This window comes from Lynx rufus, unplaced genomic scaffold, assembly GCF_022079265.1.
Source record: "Lynx rufus isolate CCGP_SWC_20201006 ecotype Redwood Valley unplaced genomic scaffold, mLynRuf1.p SCAF_10, whole genome shotgun sequence".
NCBI lineage: Eukaryota > Metazoa > Chordata > Mammalia > Carnivora > Felidae > Lynx > Lynx rufus.
Window position 1 is genome coordinate 59,494,386 of NW_025814824.1, and position 19,570 is coordinate 59,513,955.

General features: G+C 52.4%; 1 protein-coding gene across 1 annotated transcript in view; it reads right to left on the minus strand.

Moving 5' to 3' along the window:
• SHB (SH2 domain containing adaptor protein B) overlaps positions 1 to 19,570 on the minus strand; it is a 135,078-nt gene that overhangs the window by 19,458 nt on the left and 96,050 nt on the right. Inside the window, exons 4-5 of the mRNA XM_047098953.1 lie at positions 11,067 to 11,238; positions 5,768 to 5,887 (exon numbers count right to left, since the gene is read on the minus strand). Coding sequence (XP_046954909.1) covers positions 5,768 to 5,887; positions 11,067 to 11,238 — 292 coding nt within the window. The remainder of the gene's footprint in view (positions 1 to 5,767; positions 5,888 to 11,066; positions 11,239 to 19,570) is intronic.

Below are 19,570 nucleotides of genomic sequence, written 5' to 3' on the forward strand. Positions count from 1 at the left end.
AATACTCATGGTGCATCCCGGTTCACTAATGGTTCTAGAATAAAGCTGAGGACATGACTGCACCTTGCTCAAAACCTTCAGGGATGCCCCCTACCTTAGAGAATAGAACCCAAATTCCTCAGCTTGGCGACTAGGGCTGTACCTCTCCCCAGCTCCCACTGAAGTGTTATTTGTCATTCTGACTCAAGTCTGCACTTACCTGCCTTTGCGTGGGCTGCCCTCTCTGCCCTGTCTATAGGATGACCCGATCATCCTACAAATACCCTGTTCTTTGGGTGCCTTCCCTCTTTCACAGTGCTGAGCACTTTCTGCCTTGGGTGGCCCTCAGGCAGTCCTGTGAGTGTATGAGTCAACAGGTGTAAATATCCTCTCCCCTCTGGCTACGAACTCCTGGAGGGCTGGAGTCCAGTACATAACTGATGCTCAGTGAGGCAGAGCTAATGGGGGCTGAGGAAGGCTCCTGAATGATTAAGACTGAGTTGCATCCTGATGCAAATAGGCCAGACCCCAGAAGTGTCTCCTGAGGTCAGAATCTGGGCCACTTTTACTAGGGTGCCGTGCAGTTTGCTTCTAGGGATTCGAAAGCTGATGATCTACTTATGGGGGTTCCTTGGGGCCATGTCTCCCACTGGGGTTGGGACTCTCACTGCCTAAAGAAAGCCAGGGTGGGGACCTTGTCAAAGGAGTAGCGATATCCCTGCAAGGACTTGAAATGCCACTCTGCCTGCTCCCAGGGATGGGCCCAGTGCAGGCAGAGCCTGCCCAGCACATGCAGAGGGGAGCCCCGGTACTCACCCTGCCTCCCTGCCCCCACCAGCTGCAAGCCCTCCAGTCTTTGAAGTCCTATTTCCCTCATCTTGTCCAGATTCCTTTGCAAAAACTCATGAAACTGGAACTTGCAAAAAGTCATTCATAGTCCAAAGTGCCTGAAGAACCTTTTTAATGAGATTTTTCAACTTTTCATCCCTTTCCCCCACTGCTTGCCTTTCCAGACAGGAAGTTGTTAGAGTGTGGTGTTTTCTTGCCAATATCTAAAGGTTCAACCCCTTGCTTCCCTGAGGGTGGAGTGAGTGTTCTGAAAGGCCAATGTGTCTGCTAGTAGCTGAGAAGAAGCCTAAGGGCCCGCTGCCCCCAAGTCAGGTTGGAGACTGGGAAGAGGGAGAGTTCCACTGGAAGAAGGGGATAAGGGCAGTGTTCCAAAGCAGCTGGGCAAGGTCTCGGTAAGGCTGCTCCACAGGTGGGGGGTATCTGCCAGGGAGGGGATCTACCGGCAGTGAGGTGAGGAGCGCAGGCGTCATTTTGGATCACCATGAGTGCAGGGAGCATTTGGTGGAGGGGCAGATGGGTGGCAGCTTGGGCCAGTCCCCACAGTGGAGAGCAGTCGCCATCTCTATTGTCAGTGTGGTCAGCTGCCACCTAGGTAGCCTTGAGGTCAATCACGATTCCCCTCTGGGTCTGGGTCTCCCCACCCATGAAGGAAAGGCAGGACCAGATAGGCCTCTAAGGTCATTCCAGGTGACCTCTGACCTGGTATAAGAAGTGCTTGAGAGGGGTGGGAAGAGACTGGGCTGGGAGTCCGTGGCCTCCATTCCAGTTTTGGAAGTTCATTCAGCTGCCTTTACCCTAAAATGAAAAAGATGGTGCTCTCTGCCCTCGCCACCTGGTGGGGCTGTCCTAGGGCAAAAGCTCAGGCCTTCTAAGATGTAAGGTCGTGCAGATACGCAGGGAGACAGGGTCAAGAAGTGGGGTTAAAGAATAAAGGCAGATCCTTGAGAGTGGCCCTACACTTTAGTGGCTCCATCACTAAATATTAAGTCTCAACTCCTTTGTGAGGCAGGCACAAGGCCTGCCAACAGCTCTTCTGCATCTCTAGGGCTTTGCCTGGGCTGTCCCTGCCACCTGAGATCCCCCCCAGCTGTCCCTGCTTGGGGACCACTTACCCTCTCTTTAAGGCTCAAGTGCACCTGCAGCTTCTCCTAACCCTCCATGTCAGGGACTGCCCACTCCTGTGCCAACTCCAGGTCCCCAAGGACCTTCATGCAAACCTGGCTGTAGCAAGGCCCAGGATGGATGGGCCAGGCTGTGAGTTCCTGTGGCCTAAGCTGAGCTGTTCTCATTTCAGCTCTCTATGCTGCCCTGCCCAGTGCCTGGTACAGTGGGTTCTGGTAAATATCTGCTGAGAGAAGGATGGAAGAGGTGGAGGGCTGTCATCTGAGGCTGGATTCCCCCAAATCCTTCCTCCACCCTAGAACATCCTCACAAAGGATCCACACATAAAAACACAGCTGGAATCCCAATGTCAATTTACACCATGCTCCTGACAACACCATGCACGGGGAAGGCTGATCGTACCCTGCCCCTACCAGGCAGGCCTTGGGGATCTGAGAGACTTCACACGTCATGTGGTGGCTGGCAAAGCTGGCACTTGTCCCAAGCAGCCGTGACATTCAGTACCAGTGTCGTTCCATTTGTGGTTAAGGTGATTAATGCCAGGTATCACCCCCTGGCTGGCTCCCGAGCTGGTTATCGTGAACTAGGGCCACGCTGGAAAGCAAGCTCACCTCCCCTTAGCAGGCTGCCCTGCCCAGCCACAGGATGGCCCAGCTTGCCTCCTCAATTTTGGGCTTCTTCAAGGGAAATCTGGCCGTGTGAGACTGCTCATCTGGCCTTTGGGATCTTATGGCTCTAGACAAGCATGCAAAACTAAACGTCCAGCACCCGTGGGCAGAGACTAGTCACCCAAACTCAGGCCTGATGGCAGAGTGTTCTTATCGGGGGTTCTGCCACAGGCTGTTGGGCCCAGCTCTCAGTCTCTTCCACTTCCTCCCTGGCTTGAGAGGTGCAGGGGATCTGACCAGAGTGCTCCAAAGACAAAGGAAGGCTGAGCCCATGGACATGGGAAATCCAGGGAGTCAGAGACCCTTTGATGTCAGAGGTGTCCTTAGCAACCATCAAAGTCCCAATGTAAAGATGTGGATGCTGAGCCCCAGAAGGAAGGAATTTGCTCAAGGTCACACAGTGAGCAGTGAGTGGTAGGTCAGGACTCCTGTCCAGAACTCTGGACAATAGGTTCTCTCTGCTGCCCTTAAAAACAGCTTTCAATGAAACCATGAGGCCAACCTGGGAAAGCAGGGGCAGGGTGGGAATAATACAAGATAATGTTTACACTGCACTGGTTGGGTTAGAGATGTTTTCCCTCTGTACGAAGAGCATTGCCATCCCCTGTGCACAGAGAAAGCTCAAAAAAGTGACACGGCTGCCCAGGCCATAAGGCCGTGGAGTGGGGAAGCCTATCCCCTGCTTTCTCCACTGCATACAGCCCTGCACACAGGACTATAAGCCTGTACTGTGAAAACAGAACCAACGTGCTGTCCATCCCTCTGGAGTGGTACTACTGTTTAGGGAACGGTGCACACCCAGGGTGAAAAGGAATTGCACTCTTGGGGCTGTGATAGAAATATTCTTCTAGAGACCCATCCAGGAGGTAGATTTTAGGCCTGTTTGCATAACAGGGCACATTTCACAGGAGACTGAGAAATGGATCCTGAAGGTATTGTTGGTATGATTACTTCTGCAACTGGCTTGAGATTCCTTATATGGCTCCATGTTGGTGCCTCAACTGTGACACTGCTGGGTACTGGGGAGGCTACTGTTCCCATGCAGGCAGAGCTGTGCCGGGGTCCCCATGGGGCCCGGTCCGCCTAGTGCAGAGGCTCAGCCCTTGCCCAGCTCATGGAGGGTCATGGAAGGTCAGCCGGGACTGGTATGGGGTGCTCCACCACCCCCTTCCTTGCTGCACTCAATCAGTGGTTTTGGGAACAGTCTTCTGGCCAGGTCCTAGATTCCAGGAGAGAAGAGATTCACAGAGGAACGCAGATTGGCAGTGTACTGAGTGCTGCACTGAGGAAGCCCAGGGGGTGGGTGGGCTGCCTCAGTCATCGTGGAAGGGCAGTAACGTGGGAATCCCATCTCTGCTGTCACCTGCCTCCTTCACCTCTCGAAACCCAGAACAACACAGTTCACCTTGAGGCGGGGTGGGGGTGGGGTTGGAGACCTGGAAGAATCACTTAAGAGCACCTGGGTTGCTCAGTTACCTTGGACAGTGAGGGAGGGAGCGGGGCTGCATGCAGCAGCGGGCAGATGAGGACCCCCTGGTCCCTGTCAGCATGGCTGGTGATGTGCACCTGCTCCCCTGCCGCCCGCTCCTCAATCCATTGAGGGATCTCCGACTGTGCTCATTGCCAGTCCAGCCTCCCAGCCCTGCTGCAGTTTAGTACTGAGATCTTCTCAGCTGAGATAACCAAACAGATCCTTTATGCCAACAGGTCTGATGGTGGACAGTGAAGTATGAAGGTGCTGTATGTCCTGAGTGCCTTCTTTGCTGTTAGAAATCCTCTCCATGTTCTCCCTGACAAGGGCCATCCAGCCCCACTTGCACACCCCCAGTGATGAGACACTCACTACCTATCGAGGCAGTTTTGGATGGATCTAATTCTTGATCAGTTCTGACTGTTAGAAAACTTTTCCTCTCACTGAGCTGGAATCTGCCTGCCCATAAGTCCCATCTGGGGACCCCTGACCACATCTGCTCCTTCTGTCCTGATAATCCTTGAGAGATTTGTGGTTCTCACCATGTGCCCACACGTCCTTTCTTCCCCAGGCAGATATCCATTGCCTCTGCTTGCTGACCATGCTCTGCAACTTGTCATGGTCCTTCTCAGGGCAGAGCCCAGCAGACAGGGTGGGCTCAGTCCTGAGCACAGAGTGCAGGCCAATCTCTCATTCTTTGGCTGCACTGTTGCCAATGTCTACACAGCTGATAGTCACATCACAGCAGGCCCTCTCTCTGTCACAGGCTCTAAGAACGGAGAGCAGTGCAGAGAGGAAGCCAGGCAGAAGGCTTCAATGTTCCCGGGGGTCTGTGCTGGCTAAAGGGCCTGGGTTTCTTAAACTCCAATTCTGCCACTAGCTCTCTATATTTCCTTGGGAAATCCCTCCTCTCTCTAGGCCTCGGTTTTCCTATCTGTAAAATGGGGTTTAGATAATCTGTTGGGTCCCCTTTAGCAATAGCACTGAATGATGAAGCACTCAAGCAAAAAGCCCTTTTCTTGTTTTGAGGCTGCCTATCTCAACAGTGATGCTTCATGGGTCAGAAAGGCCCAACAGTTTACAAAGCAGCCACAGAGGAGAACACCAGCAGGATTCTCCCTGGCTCTTCCCAGCACTCCTCACAACCTTTGTGACACACATAAAAATCAGACCCACCCAAACAGCAACCTGGAACATAGGGAAAGGGCTGTTCTCACAGTGGCAGTGCGGTGCTGTGGAGAGTCAAACAGCTGGTCTGGAGTCCTGGCTCTGCCCTTTGGGCCTTCCAAGTCCCTCTCTGAGCCTCAGTTTCCTCATCTGCAAGATGGGGACCATATGTTTCTCATCAAAGGACTCCTGTGAGCTTTGAGGGAGGGATGAGGTATACTCGGAGCTTCATTAGGTTCCTGGTTCACAGCAGATATGAAAGCTTTCTTTGGGTATTTAATATTGAATCCTAGGAAAATGCCCCTCCTCTTCTGGGGCGAAGGAAATTAAGAACTCCTCTGCCTTCCAGGAGAACAGGATCAAATTGAAAAACCAAGGCTTGAAATATCTCACACTGGCACATTTCCTGGGGAACACTGGTGGGTCTTTCTGCCACAGACACAAGGGCCAGGCAGCGCTTCACTCGAGGCTGCCGAGGAGGGCTGAGAGGGGTGAGCGAGGCTATACTCACTTCAGGGAGAGGGAATAGTCGTGCTTGCTGGTCTGGCTGTTCCGGACAAGGTAGCTACACTCTTTGCAGAGCCGCAGAAGGTTTTCGGCATCTCCTCTGCTGATGGCTCCGTGATACCAGCTGGAGAGGAGAGAGAGGGTCAGAACCCAAAGAGGACAGGACCCTCAGAGCTGACACCCTTGCAAACTCCTCCTTGGGGAGGCTCAGCCCCGTCTGGGGGCAGCTGGCATGTCCCAGCCTCCTCGTTATAAGGCAGGTGTGTGTGTGTGTGTGTGTGTGTGTGTGTGTGTGTGCGCGCGTGCATTCAGTCATTCAGTATGGAAGTGCCGCATGCCTGATCCTGGGGAGAGAGCAGTGAACAAGCCTGCAGCCTCCTCCCTCACAGGGCTTGCACTACAATTTGGTGCTATGCAGGAAATGAAGCAGGGTAGTGCGGTTTGGAGCGTGTGGTAGGGATTGCTATTTTAAGCAGGAGCCAGGGAAACCTTCCGGAAAGAGTGACATTTTCAATGTGGACCTGAAGGAGTTGAGGGAGGAAGCCACAAAGGAGGGTAACTGGCAAAGAGTGCTTCTGGCAGAGGGAGGGGTGGCAAAGGCCCGAGGCAGGAGTGCCCGATGTGCTTGGTAAACAGCAAGGAGGCCAGCATGGCTGCAGGGAGCCAAAGGGGAGGGGTGGGCAGTGCAACCCACGAGGCCACCAGGCAGGGCCATTCAGGGGGCCAGTGTGCAATGAGAGGACCCTGGCTTTCTCCATCTGAGTGACACGGAGGCCATCAGAGGGTGCTAACAGGAGGGACGTGTGCTGACTCTCCGTGGCATCTGCGGGACAAGTGGGTGGTGCTTGTCACTCAGGACAGCAGACGGTTGGGTGGGAAAGCCACACCAGTGCTCCTGTCAAGCAAATCTGGCATCGGTCGGGCATGTGGGAAGCCCAGCATCACTGCTTCTGGACACTAGGTGGTGAGCAGCAGAATCAGAAGGTAGGGGTATAATGGCAGACGACATGACTAAGGCCCCCCCGCTGTAGGACAAAAGACGAACAACTGATTTTCAAGATTGGGAGAATTGAAGGTGAAATTTCAGAGGAAGAGTGAAGATCACAAGATGGGGGTAGTCAGTGGGTCTACCCAGAATGCATTTCTGCTTACATTACAGTCTCTAAGGGGCAGGGGTGGTGGGAGGGCGGCGAGTTAGGCCAGGAAGAGAACCACAGGTGCTGGATGGCCACAGAGGCACAGACCGCTCTGCCACTTGCCAGCTGGGCAGTCAGGGACAAGTGGCGGAACCTGGCTGCACTTCGGCTCTCTATTGGGTTAGGGTCACTCCACTCCCGCCTTGGGATGTGAGGATTAAATGAGATGACGCACAGAAGGGCATATGCAGAGCCTGGGGTGGGGTGAGTTTCAACAAATGGCAGCTCCCAGCATCCATAGAAAGAGACTGAACTTGCAGATGGCCATGGGTAACTCCCCCAACTATCATTATTCAGGCTGCTGCCCACCGTAGGCCGCATTTCAAATTCCCAGGTGTAAGCAGGGATGCTGCTGCCTCCTGGTCCTGGCCCAGGGGTGCCCTGCAAACAGTGCCTCTGAGCATTCTGCTACAGGCATTCTGCTTAGGGAAAAGCACGGCACTGCCTTTCAGTGCACACTTTCTGCCATTTACAAAGCAGCGTTCTGAACAGTTAGCTGCAGTGGTGGTGATGACATAATTATAACCTCAAAACCCAACTGCTTCAGGAAAGCAAGGGCAGGAAGAGCAGATACAAGTGTCCCTGCCCAGTGAGCATGTGAGTCACTGACCGCCCAGGAGGTGACCACCCATAGCAGGTCAGCTCTGGGGCTGGATCTCTGCAGGGGAAAGGGCAGGGGAAGTGTAGACTGCCTTCTTTTCTATATGTACAGAGAAATGAAGAGGAATATAGGCTCCTGTAATTAAAACACTTCCAGAGATATGAGGGCTGAAGCCACACTTTGGAAGGGATCCATGACTGTAGTTTGGGGAAACAGCCAGACAAGGATGGAATGGACTTTAGAACTAAGAGTTAACAGATTTGGCAAGGTCGTTTTCTGGGAAATTTCACCTGTGTTCACACACCCCCAGTGAGCTGACAAACATGTTTTAGTAGAAAAACAAGTTCCAGCCATCTGAAGCAGAGCCATCCTCAGGGAAAGGCCTAGAAGAAGTCTCTAGGGAAGTGCCGCCCACCCTCCGCCCCTCCCTGAGCACAGGGGCTGAGCTGGTAGCAGATGGGCCTCCGGGGGCTCGGGATCTGGGTTAAAGGTAATCCCTGGTGGGTAAACAGGATGAGCTGCTGGCTCCTTCCCTGCTGCCCCAGCTACTGCACACTGAGAGAAAGGCAGGGACTCGGGTCGAGATTCAAAGGAGACCCAGGCAGTTTGGGAGAGACGGGCCAAAGGACACACTCAGGGGGCCAGGGCCAGCCACTGGCCAGCCTGTCAGCATGAGGTTGGTCACCAGGAAACAGGGTGGGCCTGGGTGGTCCCATGGGGGGCTGAGGGCCAACTGCTGGGCCCAAGCAGGCTCTGCTTGGACTGCAAACAGGATCTAGGCAGGAGGCTGTCTGGGGATGTGTTGGACTTTGTGGGGCTGGCCTGTCATGCCCGAATCCTGGGGATTAAGAAGACTCAACCACTGCCATTCAGCCTATGCATTACCCATTAGCTCATCCAATATTTACTCACCACTGACTACATCCTTGATCTCATGGGGCTGATGCAGGGAAGACAGAGAGTCAACAAATAGATTAAGGACACAATATCAGAAAGTGACAACTGCTATGTAGGAATCCTGAGTTTGTGATAGGCATTGACTGGGGCACAGGAAGGGCCTAAGTTAGAATGAACAGAATGGGGAGGCTCCCAAGGAGATGAAATCTGACCTGAGAATCTGTATCGTGAGAAGGAGCCAATCATGTAAGGAGCCAAAGAAAACATGTTCTCTGCAGAGGAACCAGCAAAGGTCCTAAAGTAGGAATGTGCTTGGGGTGTTCATAAAACAGAAAGAATGGCCCTGCCCAGCACTGTGAGCATGGAGAGTGGTACAGGACGAGAGTGGAAAGGGAGGCAGAGCCCAATTTCCCTTGTGAGCAATGGAAGAAGTCTGATTTCATCTAAGCACAGCAGAGGGCAATGAGTGTTAAAAAGAGGATGATACTTGCTCTGGATGGTCTTACTAAAGACCAACCAGGTTACCCTGAAGAGGGGCCAGAGGGGCAGTAGAGTGGCAGATGAGGTAGGGGGCTTCTGCGGTGGTCCACACGGGAGGTGGCTCTGAGACAAAGAGGAACAGATGGATTCAGCCTGTTATTCTGCGTGGAGAACTAGCAGAACTTAGTAATGTATTAGATGCTAGTGTAAGGCAAAAAAAAAAAGGAATCCAAGAAGACTCCAGATTGGTGGCTTGAATAAGTAGGTAGATGTGATGCCATTTATGGAGGTGGGGAAGCTGGGGGAGGAGCAAGTGTCCGGAGAAGATCAGGAGCCCAGTTTTAAACATACTAAATTTGAGATAGCCCATTCATCAGCCAAGTAGAGATGCCAAGATGGCAGCTGGATGTAGGAGCTGGGAGTTCCAGGTGGTGTGTGGGATGCTGAGACTACCCAGGGAGAACACGTAGCTGGAAACCCAGCCCCAGACCGTCCCACCCTCAGGTCAAGCTGAGTGAGGTGAGGAGCCAGTTGGGGAGACAGAAGAGGTGGCCAGGGAGGCAGGAGAAAAACCAGGAGCAGAGTGTATCTTCAAAGGAGGGAGTCGTCTACTGTGCTGAGTGAGAGAGAATGGGAGGTGATGGAAGGGAAAGAGACAGCACTGACAGCTCTTTGAGGACTTCATCCATTTCCTGGACAACTGTTTTTTGAGCACCTATTATGTGCTAGGCATCGTTCCAAGGCACTGAGGATGCAGTGGTGACCCAGATCAGTTCCTGCCCTCACAGAGCTTATGTTCCAACAGGGGCAGGAGCTAGAGAGGGATATTGGGTGGAAATGGTTAGGATGCAGGCTGAACAGCACCCAGCTATCTCTGGATCATGTTTTGTTTGTTAATTAAAAAGTACACAGTGATCAGAAATAAGCAAAACCTACCACCCAATCTGGGTGGCTGTGACAGACAGTTAGCAAAGACGCCCACTGGGAGTGCTCCCCCATGTGCTCGGTACAGCAGGCATGGGGGGTCACAGAGGAGGCTGCGCAACCCCCCCCCCCCAGATGATAGCATATCTATCAGATGATAGCTGAAAAAGGGGCCCATGGCACATGATGTCATTTGGAAAACCCTGCATCTGTTCGCCAAGTGAGCATTTCCTGTGAGGGATGCACTGCCGGCTGTGCTGAGGCCAGAATCCCCCGCTGGAGATTAATATAGTACGTGACACACATGTGGGACAGTCTGATGAGGGATCGGCGAGCTGTCAGCACATCTCCTGTCCTTATGGTGCTTCCTCTGTGCCAGTCTTGTGCGAAGGGTGAGGGATAAGAGTGTGTACGAGGAGAGGTGAGTGAGGGGAGAGTGAGGTCAAGGCACAGGGCTGGAGTTCCAATCCTGCCTCTGCACTGTGGGCTGTGACATCCCAAGGCTGTGCACCTCTTGGAGTCCTGATTTCCCAGCTACGTGACGGGGATGATAACCCCATTTATCGCACATTTGCTTGTTAAGAGGATGATACAGCTAAAGGTATCAGCACAAGATGCAGGACCCGATTTATCAAGTACCTGGAAAGCTCACTTTAGTCCAGGTATATGGAATGGCGAGACACCGAAAAAGCAGTCTGGGGGCAATTCACAGACTGAGCGGCAGGCTAGGGAGATGAGACTATCCTGGAGGTGATGGGGAGCCACTGAAGGTTTCAGAGCAGAGCAGGGGCATGCACACAGTGAGAAGGGAGGTGACCACCATGGTCAAGGGGAGGGGTGACAGTGTTAGGGAAGAATAGGGAGGGAAGGCGGCAGCAGGGATGGGACTGGGTCACGAGGTGGGAAATCTCAGGGGAAACGGGCTGAGAAAACCCAAATCTAGAGCCTTAAATCCTTGCCCAACAAATGCCAAGCAGATGTAAGGCAAAAGTATCAATGTAGCTAGAAAATGAATCCAATTTATAATAGTCCAAAGTAAAGGTGGTGATACAGTATGAAGAGAAAAAGCATGGGGCTAAGAATCAGGAGACATGTATCCTAATCTCATCAGCCACTGACTTGATGGTGGCTTTGATCTTCTCTCAGCCTTAGCAGTGACTGTATGAACTGCAGCTGAGGCTGTGCCTTGCTCCCTTAGAACTTACATTTGCTTTTCCAGGGGGACAGCAGGATCCACTCTTTCTCCCAAGATCCCACAAAACTCAGGGCTCCCATGCTTGATGGGCTTGAAGCCCCCTCCAGGAGCTCGAAGCTGGCGCCGCCGGTCCCGGGAAGGTGAGGGGGATGATTGCCGTTTCTCATTGCCGTTAAACTGAGCTGTGGGGGAGAAAGAAAGTGCGTGGTCACCAGAGTGTTACCCAAGAGGTTACTGGGTGGTGCACAGTGGGGTAATAGTCGACTGCTTTTACTGGGGCTTTACGATTCACAGGGGGAAGAACTCTAGGCAATGAACGAACATGGCTCAAGAGACTTAAGTTTCCCACAACAGGTGCTGTCAGAACCAGATGGTGCATTCAAGGGGCTCCAGAGGCCAGTGAGCTCAGCCTTATCCCCGAAGGACACCCCCTGCAATCTCCAGCAAGGGGGGCATGGCACTCCCATGAGGGCTCAGTTCCCTGGACAGTTCTGAGGGGGGCAGGTGTTTCCCATTTCTGCCTCCAAGTGGCTCCTCTCCTCCCACACTCCCATCCCCTGCAGGGCACACCAGCCACATCTGCTCCCTTTCTTCTGGGATAAGCCCACAGAGTTCCAGTCAAGGGTCATGCTGCACCCTCCATGTCTGCTCTTCTTCATTCAGTGCCCTCTGCATGGGCGCCCCACATGCAGAGAGCCCTGTCCCAGACCCAGCACCCAGGTGAGGCTGAAGCAGTACACAGCACGGGGGCAGGCCCCGCCATACGTTTCCTCCCGGCTCTGGGCCTGTGGGAGCATCGTTCACACCCACAGACTTGGGGAGGATGTTTCTCAAGGGCAGGACCCTGGAGATATCCCATAAAGGGAAGAAAACACGGAGTTGAACCCGGAGTTGCCAGAAGCATTCCTGAAGACCAGTTAGTCCACCTTGCAAGCTATCTCTCTGGACTTTGGTTTCCTTCTCTGTAAGGGATGATAACTGTCGCTACCTCATGGGGTTGTTGCGAGGATTCAGGCAGGTGACATCACCGAGAGTTTAGCACAGTGCCTGGCATGTAGTTCTGTTCAATTAACGTTATAATAAATATTTACTTTTATTATTATCATGTCTGCTCAGTGTGGACACCGTGCCAGGTACTTCACACAAGCTTCCAAATTGAACCGAGTTCCTCTCCCAAGACTGTCAGTGGCTAGCTGTGTGACTTGGCCAAGTTACTCAACTTCTCTGAGGCCCCATTTCCCATCTCACCACAGTACTGTAAAGATCAGATGACAGAATAACTTCCTAAGGGCCTAGCACACAGAGTGAGACGGGCCAGGGCCTGCGGAACAAGCTCCCAAAGCCAGGTCCAGCTGCAGGCCCACGGACACACGATCTCCAAAGAGCAAGCACAGAAGTGGCGAGCCGTCAACCTCACATTCAGGAGAGGTGGTGGGAAAACCCAGCTCTGACTGTGGGGAGAGTGGAATGTGGGTGAACTTGTTCTAGGTCTCTGCCGCTGAGCAAGATCATCCATCAGGACTGCAAAGCATTTCCATCCCTCCAAAACACACTCTGCATTAACCATGATGGGAAACAATGGGAAGGGAGATTCCTGCTAATGGAAGGCTCTAGACATGCCGGACCCACGTGTGCATGCTCACTCTCATGACTGCAGGGGAGGCTGGCAGCCCGTCCATCAACCTGCTCCGCTCCTCAACACTCACTCCCATGTGCCAGGCAAGGTCAGGGCTGGAGAAAGAGCAGTGAGCAAATCAGACAGAAATCCTGCCGGAGGAGTTTAGAGTCCGGGCAGGGATAGACACAGTAAGGGGGATAGGTCTGAGCTACAGCATACCTACCAGCTGCTCTAACTGCCATGAAGAAAACCCAGAGGAAGGACATTCCAGGCAGAGGGAAGAGCAAGTTCAAGGGCCCAGAGGTGGGAACATGCCTTGGGCGACAGAAACAATACAGTCCAGCGGGAATGGAGGGTTGGTGGGAAGAAACCATGCCAGATCATCAGGCATTGTGTCTTGTGAAGGACTTTGGTTTTATTCTGAGAGAAAGGGAGAGTCATTCTGATGTTTTGATGGGGAGGGTCTCACCTGACACTTTTGAACAGGACGGCTGTGCCAAAAAGGGTGGAGGACGGGGGTTTATCAGAACTCCCCGCACTTTCTGCTCAATTCAGCTGTGAACCTAAAACTGCTCTTTAAAAAGTTTATAAATGAAAGAGAGAGAGAGGTGCACAAGGAGAGCAGTGAGTATGCCACTGCTGGACCGGGCGACAGGGCTTGTCTGTGCATTCCCAGTGGAGTGTGCGGGAAAGAGGATCGATGGGCTACAGGCTTTTGGCCTGTGCACCAGAGGGACAGGGCTGGCATTCTCCAGGAGGTGAGGACTCAGAAAATCATAATTAAAATTCGTGAGGAAGGACAGAGGCCAAACTCTAACCTAGAGACACTGACAGGCTGGGAGACCAGGACTGGAAGTGTGGGGAGGGGAGAGAGTGAGGGCTTGCTGGGGGCTCTGCCCTCCTCTCAGGCTACAGTTCTGTCCCAACCACAGGGACAGACAGCAATGACAAGGCCCTTCTAAGGTACACATCCTGGGGCTGGGTGTCTGAGAGAGCCCTCTTCCATCTGGCTGATAACCTGGGCTTTCACCATGGTAGTGAGGGGGTGAAGCCCAGAGCTGGGGCCCTGGCACATGTCACCATGGGCCCCTGCCTGGCTTCCCAGCAACCTGGCTCTCCCACCAGGGCTCCTGCTGAACCACACCAGCCCTCATGGCAACCAGTCAAATGGTGTATGTTCTTGGGTGGGTGGGTGGGGGGGGGGGATGGTCACCTCTTGGGAAGAGGTGAATCGCCTGCCTTGCAGAGCTCTGGATGGGTGACCTTGGGCAGGGGTGAGCACCTGGTCACACAGCCCTTTTCTAAAGAGCTGGGTCTTGATCTTATGGATGGGTCAATTAGGGAATGCCATCCTCAGATTGACTCTGTTGATGGAGAGGGGGTGTGGGGGGCAAACAGGGAGGCAGGGAGACCAGTTAGGGAAAGTGATGGAGGTGAATACCTCAGTGATGGGAGGGATGTTAAGAGATGACTCCAACAGGACTTGACTACTCATGGGCTGAGCCAGCCAAGACTCTTTGTGATGCTCCACTGACAGGAGATCTGGGGCACACAAGGAGAGGGGGGCCAGGGATCATGGACCAGTGTGCACTTTTCCACGGTCCCTCCCTCTGCTAACTTTGAGACTGTTAGGAATGGAGAGGGGGCTGCTCAGCAGACCTCTGGCCCGGGGGGCTAAGAGTGCTGAGGTGGGCAGGGAAGTGGCATGATGTGGGAAGAGGTTGGGAAGGGGGGGGAAGATGAGGCTCTACGTATAGTTTTGTCACAGGCTAAAGAGGAGGAGAGACCAGAGGAACTTTAAGACATGTTCACCTCGGGACTAAAATTGGAATTTGGAGATTTCTGTCAATATAAAATCCTACCACATACCCCCTGGCACGGAAGGTGAGGACAGGCATGGAGCATGGAGCAATGATTGCAGAAGGAACCCCAGCTCTGCAGCACAGCCACTGACCTGGCTGTCTGTCCAGCCTAGTCTGCACCATGAGCACTTCAAGGCCATTCTTCTGCCTGAATGGCCACAACCCCACAACCTTCTACCAGCCTCTCCACCTAACTGACTCCACTTGCCCTTCAGGGGCCACCTCTTCCAGGAAGCCTTCCCTGACCTCACCCTCTCTCCAGACTCACCTTGCTCCTAATGGCATCCTAATGGCCAGTTTCGTGGTCTGGTGCCCCATGAGACCCTCAGGGGCAGGGGCTGTACCACATTTACCCTTGTGCCCTATGTCTCGCACATGCCTGCAACATAACCGGTGCCCAATGAATGAATGAAGAAGCTTAATGAGCTGTTGTTTCACTTTATTGGAAGAAAATATCGGTTTTCATACAGATAAACTGGGTAAAACCTAATAATATCCCAGTCAACACTGTAATTCCCCACTGAATTAATTTATACATTCGCCTGCAAGCTTAATAATATAGCCATATATTTAGAGGGAACAGGTGGTGATGAATGACAGGCTTAATTAGGCAAATCATTTCACCTAAAATAAAATATACCAACTGCAAGTACAGTGATTCAGCAGCAAAAGAAAAAAAAAATGTTAAGAACAAAAGCTCCAAACACAACTGCTTTCATTCCTTCTAATTAAGTTTCTCTTTAATCTGCAATTTAAAATGGCAATTCTTTTAATTTAGTGATTTTCTGCAAAAGATAAAGACACAAACCCTCAAAAGAATATCTGCATTTAGAGAAAAAATATGCCACCCCTGTGAGTCATTAGAACGACAGAACCTAATTAATTGCACCTATAGGCAATTACAAATGGAAGTCAGAGTTGTGCAGGAGGGAGAGGAGGCTCAGGTGGGCAGGACCAGGCCCTGGGAGGCAGTGGGAGACGTGAGAGGCCTCAAATGTCCTTCCAAAAATTCCGGTCTAACAACAGGTCTCAGCCTTTAAAGACCCAGCTCAGGTGCCCCCCAGCACTGCCCTTCCAGGAGGCCTTTCCTCCATCTGCATTAGTCTCCAACTCTGGTGGTCCCCTCCTACTTGTATTACAGACTTTATACCAACTGGTCTTGTGTTTAGTCACTGCCAATAATGGAGACGGTGTGCCCGGCACCCCCATTGGCTCTGACTCTCACAATAGCCCCACCACCCCGTGTGTGATGGGTGAAGGATCGGGACTCAGAGGTGAGGAAGAACTCACCTCAAAGGGTCTCAAAGCTAAAGGGTGGGATGGGGGTAGGGAAGGCAAGGCTGGAGCCCAGGCCTCTGAGTCACCACTGCCGGCTCCCCCTCTGTCCCCTCAGGTCCTCCTTCTCTGTGGTCAGGCAGGGGCTGTGCCTTCCTCATTCAGTCTGTGGTTTGCTTCCCACCTCTAGGCATGGGATGACCACCCTTCTACTCCATCTCTATGACATCTAGAAGCTTCCAAGACCTGGCAAAAGGCCACCCCTCCACAATGCTTCCCCGGATACTTCCTGCTGGGAGCCCCTTCCTCCCCAGAAACACTTGGCACAGCTCCACGGACACCCCTCCCACTCTTCCCCAGTCAGCCTGAGTGTTCTGTGGGGACATAGTGCCTGGGATTTATTTTCTTTCTCTTTTTCCTCTCCAATCTCTTGTTTGCTCCTAAACCTAAAGTAGTGCTTGTTATGGAGATAGTATTTAGTAAACGTTTGCTTAGATGAAATAAATGTGTTCCTTCAGGGTCTAGCTCCTTTCTTGTTTATCGTTCAGGGCTGGTCAGAGAAAACAAGTTCCAAAAAGCCAATAGGTTTCTAAAGCACAGCTCTGCTGGGCTCATGAACCCTTGCTGGCTCCCAGTATCCCTGGATGGAGGGCAAACTTTTCACTCTAGTGCTCAAGATCCTCAGTGACTTGGACTTTAGTCCAACCTTCTGGACCCACCTTTCCCTACAAAACCCCTCTGGGATCCACATCCAGCCCTTGGCTCCGGTCACAAAGAATGGCCAGTCCCCTAGGGGTGCCTGCGTGGCTCAGTCAGTTAAGTGACTGGCTCTTGGTTTTGGCTCAGGTCATGATCTCAGAGTTTGTGAGATTGAGCTCTCCCTCCCTCCCTCCCTCCCTCCCTCCCTCCCTCAAAATAAATAAATAAACTTAAAAAAAACAAAACAAAACAAAAAACCAAAAAAAAACCCAGCCATTTCCCAAATCCACCAACTACCTCTAGGCCTTTGCCTTGCCTTGCCTGCCCTCTGGAATCCCTTTCTTCACTATCTCTTGGTGCACAATCCTAGCTATTCTTTAAAGTTCAGCTCCAGTGCTACCTCCTCCTAGGGGAGGTTTTGACCTACACCCTCCAGGTAGTATTCCCTTCTCCTCTTCTGTGCCCTACATCCCCAGTCTATGCCATTGTCTAATCCCACCCCAGTCTCTAGTATAGGTAGGTGTCTTTTCAGAACCAAATGGAGATTGCGCCTCATTCATACCTCAGCCTCCTCTGAACTTCTGCACAGCCAGCATGCAGCCGACTTTAAAGAACCGCCTATGGGCTACACCAAGGCCAGGGAATGGAGGAACCATAGTGGCTCGGCATCATGGAAAGGGTGTGGACTATGGAGTTAGAAAGACCCATGTTTGATTCTTGCCTCTGCCATTACTGTGTGACTTTGGGCAAGTTTCTAGGCCTCTCTGAACATTAGCTATTGCTTCTGTAAAACAGGGTTGACAATACCTATACCATAAAGGTATATGCCATATACCTATACCATATACCATATGGAGGTAGTTAGTAATAGACTCTGACCCTCCCAGTAACCTATGCAGGACAGAGTCTGTTAAGAAAAGGCAACAAGGATTAGACAACCGAAAACAAGGCCTTGTAAGGAGTTCTCAGCCCACTGAAGAGGCTTTTTTAGGCCTTCTGTGGATGAAGCAGAAATGAAAACCTTGTAAATCACATGGGGCTCACAGGAGGGGCCTGCCCTATACTCTGAAAACACAAGGCCACAGGGACTAGAATGAAGGTGTCCAAAGCACCCCTTTCACACAGTCCTTGGAGCTGACGCTTCCATTCTGCCAACAGCTAGGCCTCAACTCTAGTCTAGTCTATCTGTGTGTGTGAGGGGGGAAGGGAGCGTGAGGGGAGGGGTGGAGAAGCATACAAGGGGCTGCTGCCCAGGCAGTAGTGAGCCCCCAAGACAGGGCAAGGAGGGAGACAGTGCAGTGGTCTGGGGGGCTGGGGTGGACCACATGACCCCTGGAGCCTGTGGAAACACCACAGACTTTCACGACAATGTGCAAACACTTGCAATTGACTGAAACTCTGTTCCCACGACAATGGTCTTTGCTGCTTCAACTTTCTAAACATATGTTCTAGGTTACCTCATGTGCTTCTCACGGCAAGATCAGTATTAGAATTCCCATTTTACTGATGGAGAAATCGAAGCCCAGAGAGGTGAGGCCCCCCCACCTTTCCTTCCAGTTCAAGAGCAGGCTTCACTCCCCACCTCCCCCCACCCCACCTACCCTGTGCGTGAGAGCAGCACCTCCAGGTACTGGGAGACAACAGGCAGCTCAGCAAATGTTTGGTTTGTGTTCCAGGACTGCCGACAAGAGGCCTCTGTGTTCACCTCGGCAGACACATGCAAGCCCCAGGGCACCACGCTGCCACATCTTTTGGGCAGTGTCTGAGAACAGAGGTCTCCATTGTGAAGGGAGGCAGTGGTGACTCCCCGAGAAGCGGGGCATTGGACGGGTTTTGAAGCAGGCACCGGGATGCTGCTTGGGTTCCAGGAACGCTGTCCATGCATGTACACTCAAGTCTGGGCTGGGGAAGGAGGGCCTGGAACAAGGGGTGGGTGTGTCCTCGTCCTCTTACTCTGCACCCCCCATAGGAAACAGGCACCACTGTCTGGTGCAAAGACCCCACCCCAAGGGCTGCTGCTCGGCTATGGGAAATAAGATAAATCCTGATGAAAATGATGGGATGATCCAAATGCAGAGGCCTTGATGGCTGCCGAAGCAAGCCATCTTTTTTGTCATAACTCATGTTATACATGAGAATTGGAGGGCTGGAAATGAGACTGATTTGCCCCAAGTCAACAGCTAGATTTGAACTTGACTCCAACCCAAGTCTTCTCAATCCCAGAGGCCTCTAATAAGGTCAGCACAAATCCTGTCTACAGTGTAACACATTCTCAAAAACATAGTTAACAATGACAGTGATACCAAAGCCTGCATCCACCGAGCACTGACTGTGTCCTAACTCTCAGCACCAATTACCACCCATTTTAAGATGAGGAAACAGAGGCAATTTGCCCCAGGTCACCCTCTTAGCAAGTGGCAGCACGGGGCTTTAAATCCAGACCCCGTGGCTCTGGCACCTGAGTTCATATGTACTCTACTGGTTCTGAGTCGGGCTCACCTGTCAGATGGAGAACGCCTGCTTGTGTCTGATGCAGGTTTCCTGATGTTTACACCTACAGACACCCACAGACGCTTACTTAGAATCCTAGGGCCAGGCAAAGAGACTCTCCCCCCATCCACAAGCCTCAGAGGACCTGCATGGTGGGCATCTATGGAAACAAGTCCCCCCATCCAGGAGCCCAAAAGCCCCCACCAAGCTGTTTATATGTCTCTGCTGCCATCGCTCTGGAGATGGCAGTGAGGAAAAGGAAGAGTGACAGGAGGGGACAAGCCAGGTGCATGGCTCTCAGGGGGCTGCATGCCACCCACTAGCACACCACTCTCTCCACCCGCAATGTGGTATCCGGACTCCTGGGTCAATCCTCAGACAGCCAGGGACACACTCTTGGCTTCTTCCTAGGAATTCAGAACAGAGGTAGCAACTGCGGCAGTTAACAGCCAGGCAAAAATGCCTGTCCAGGTGCAGATCCCTCAGCCACATTTGGAGAGAAGACAGGCATATAGCATGAAAGAATGATATGAAAATAAACCATCTCTGTGTGAGCAGGCTGCACAATTA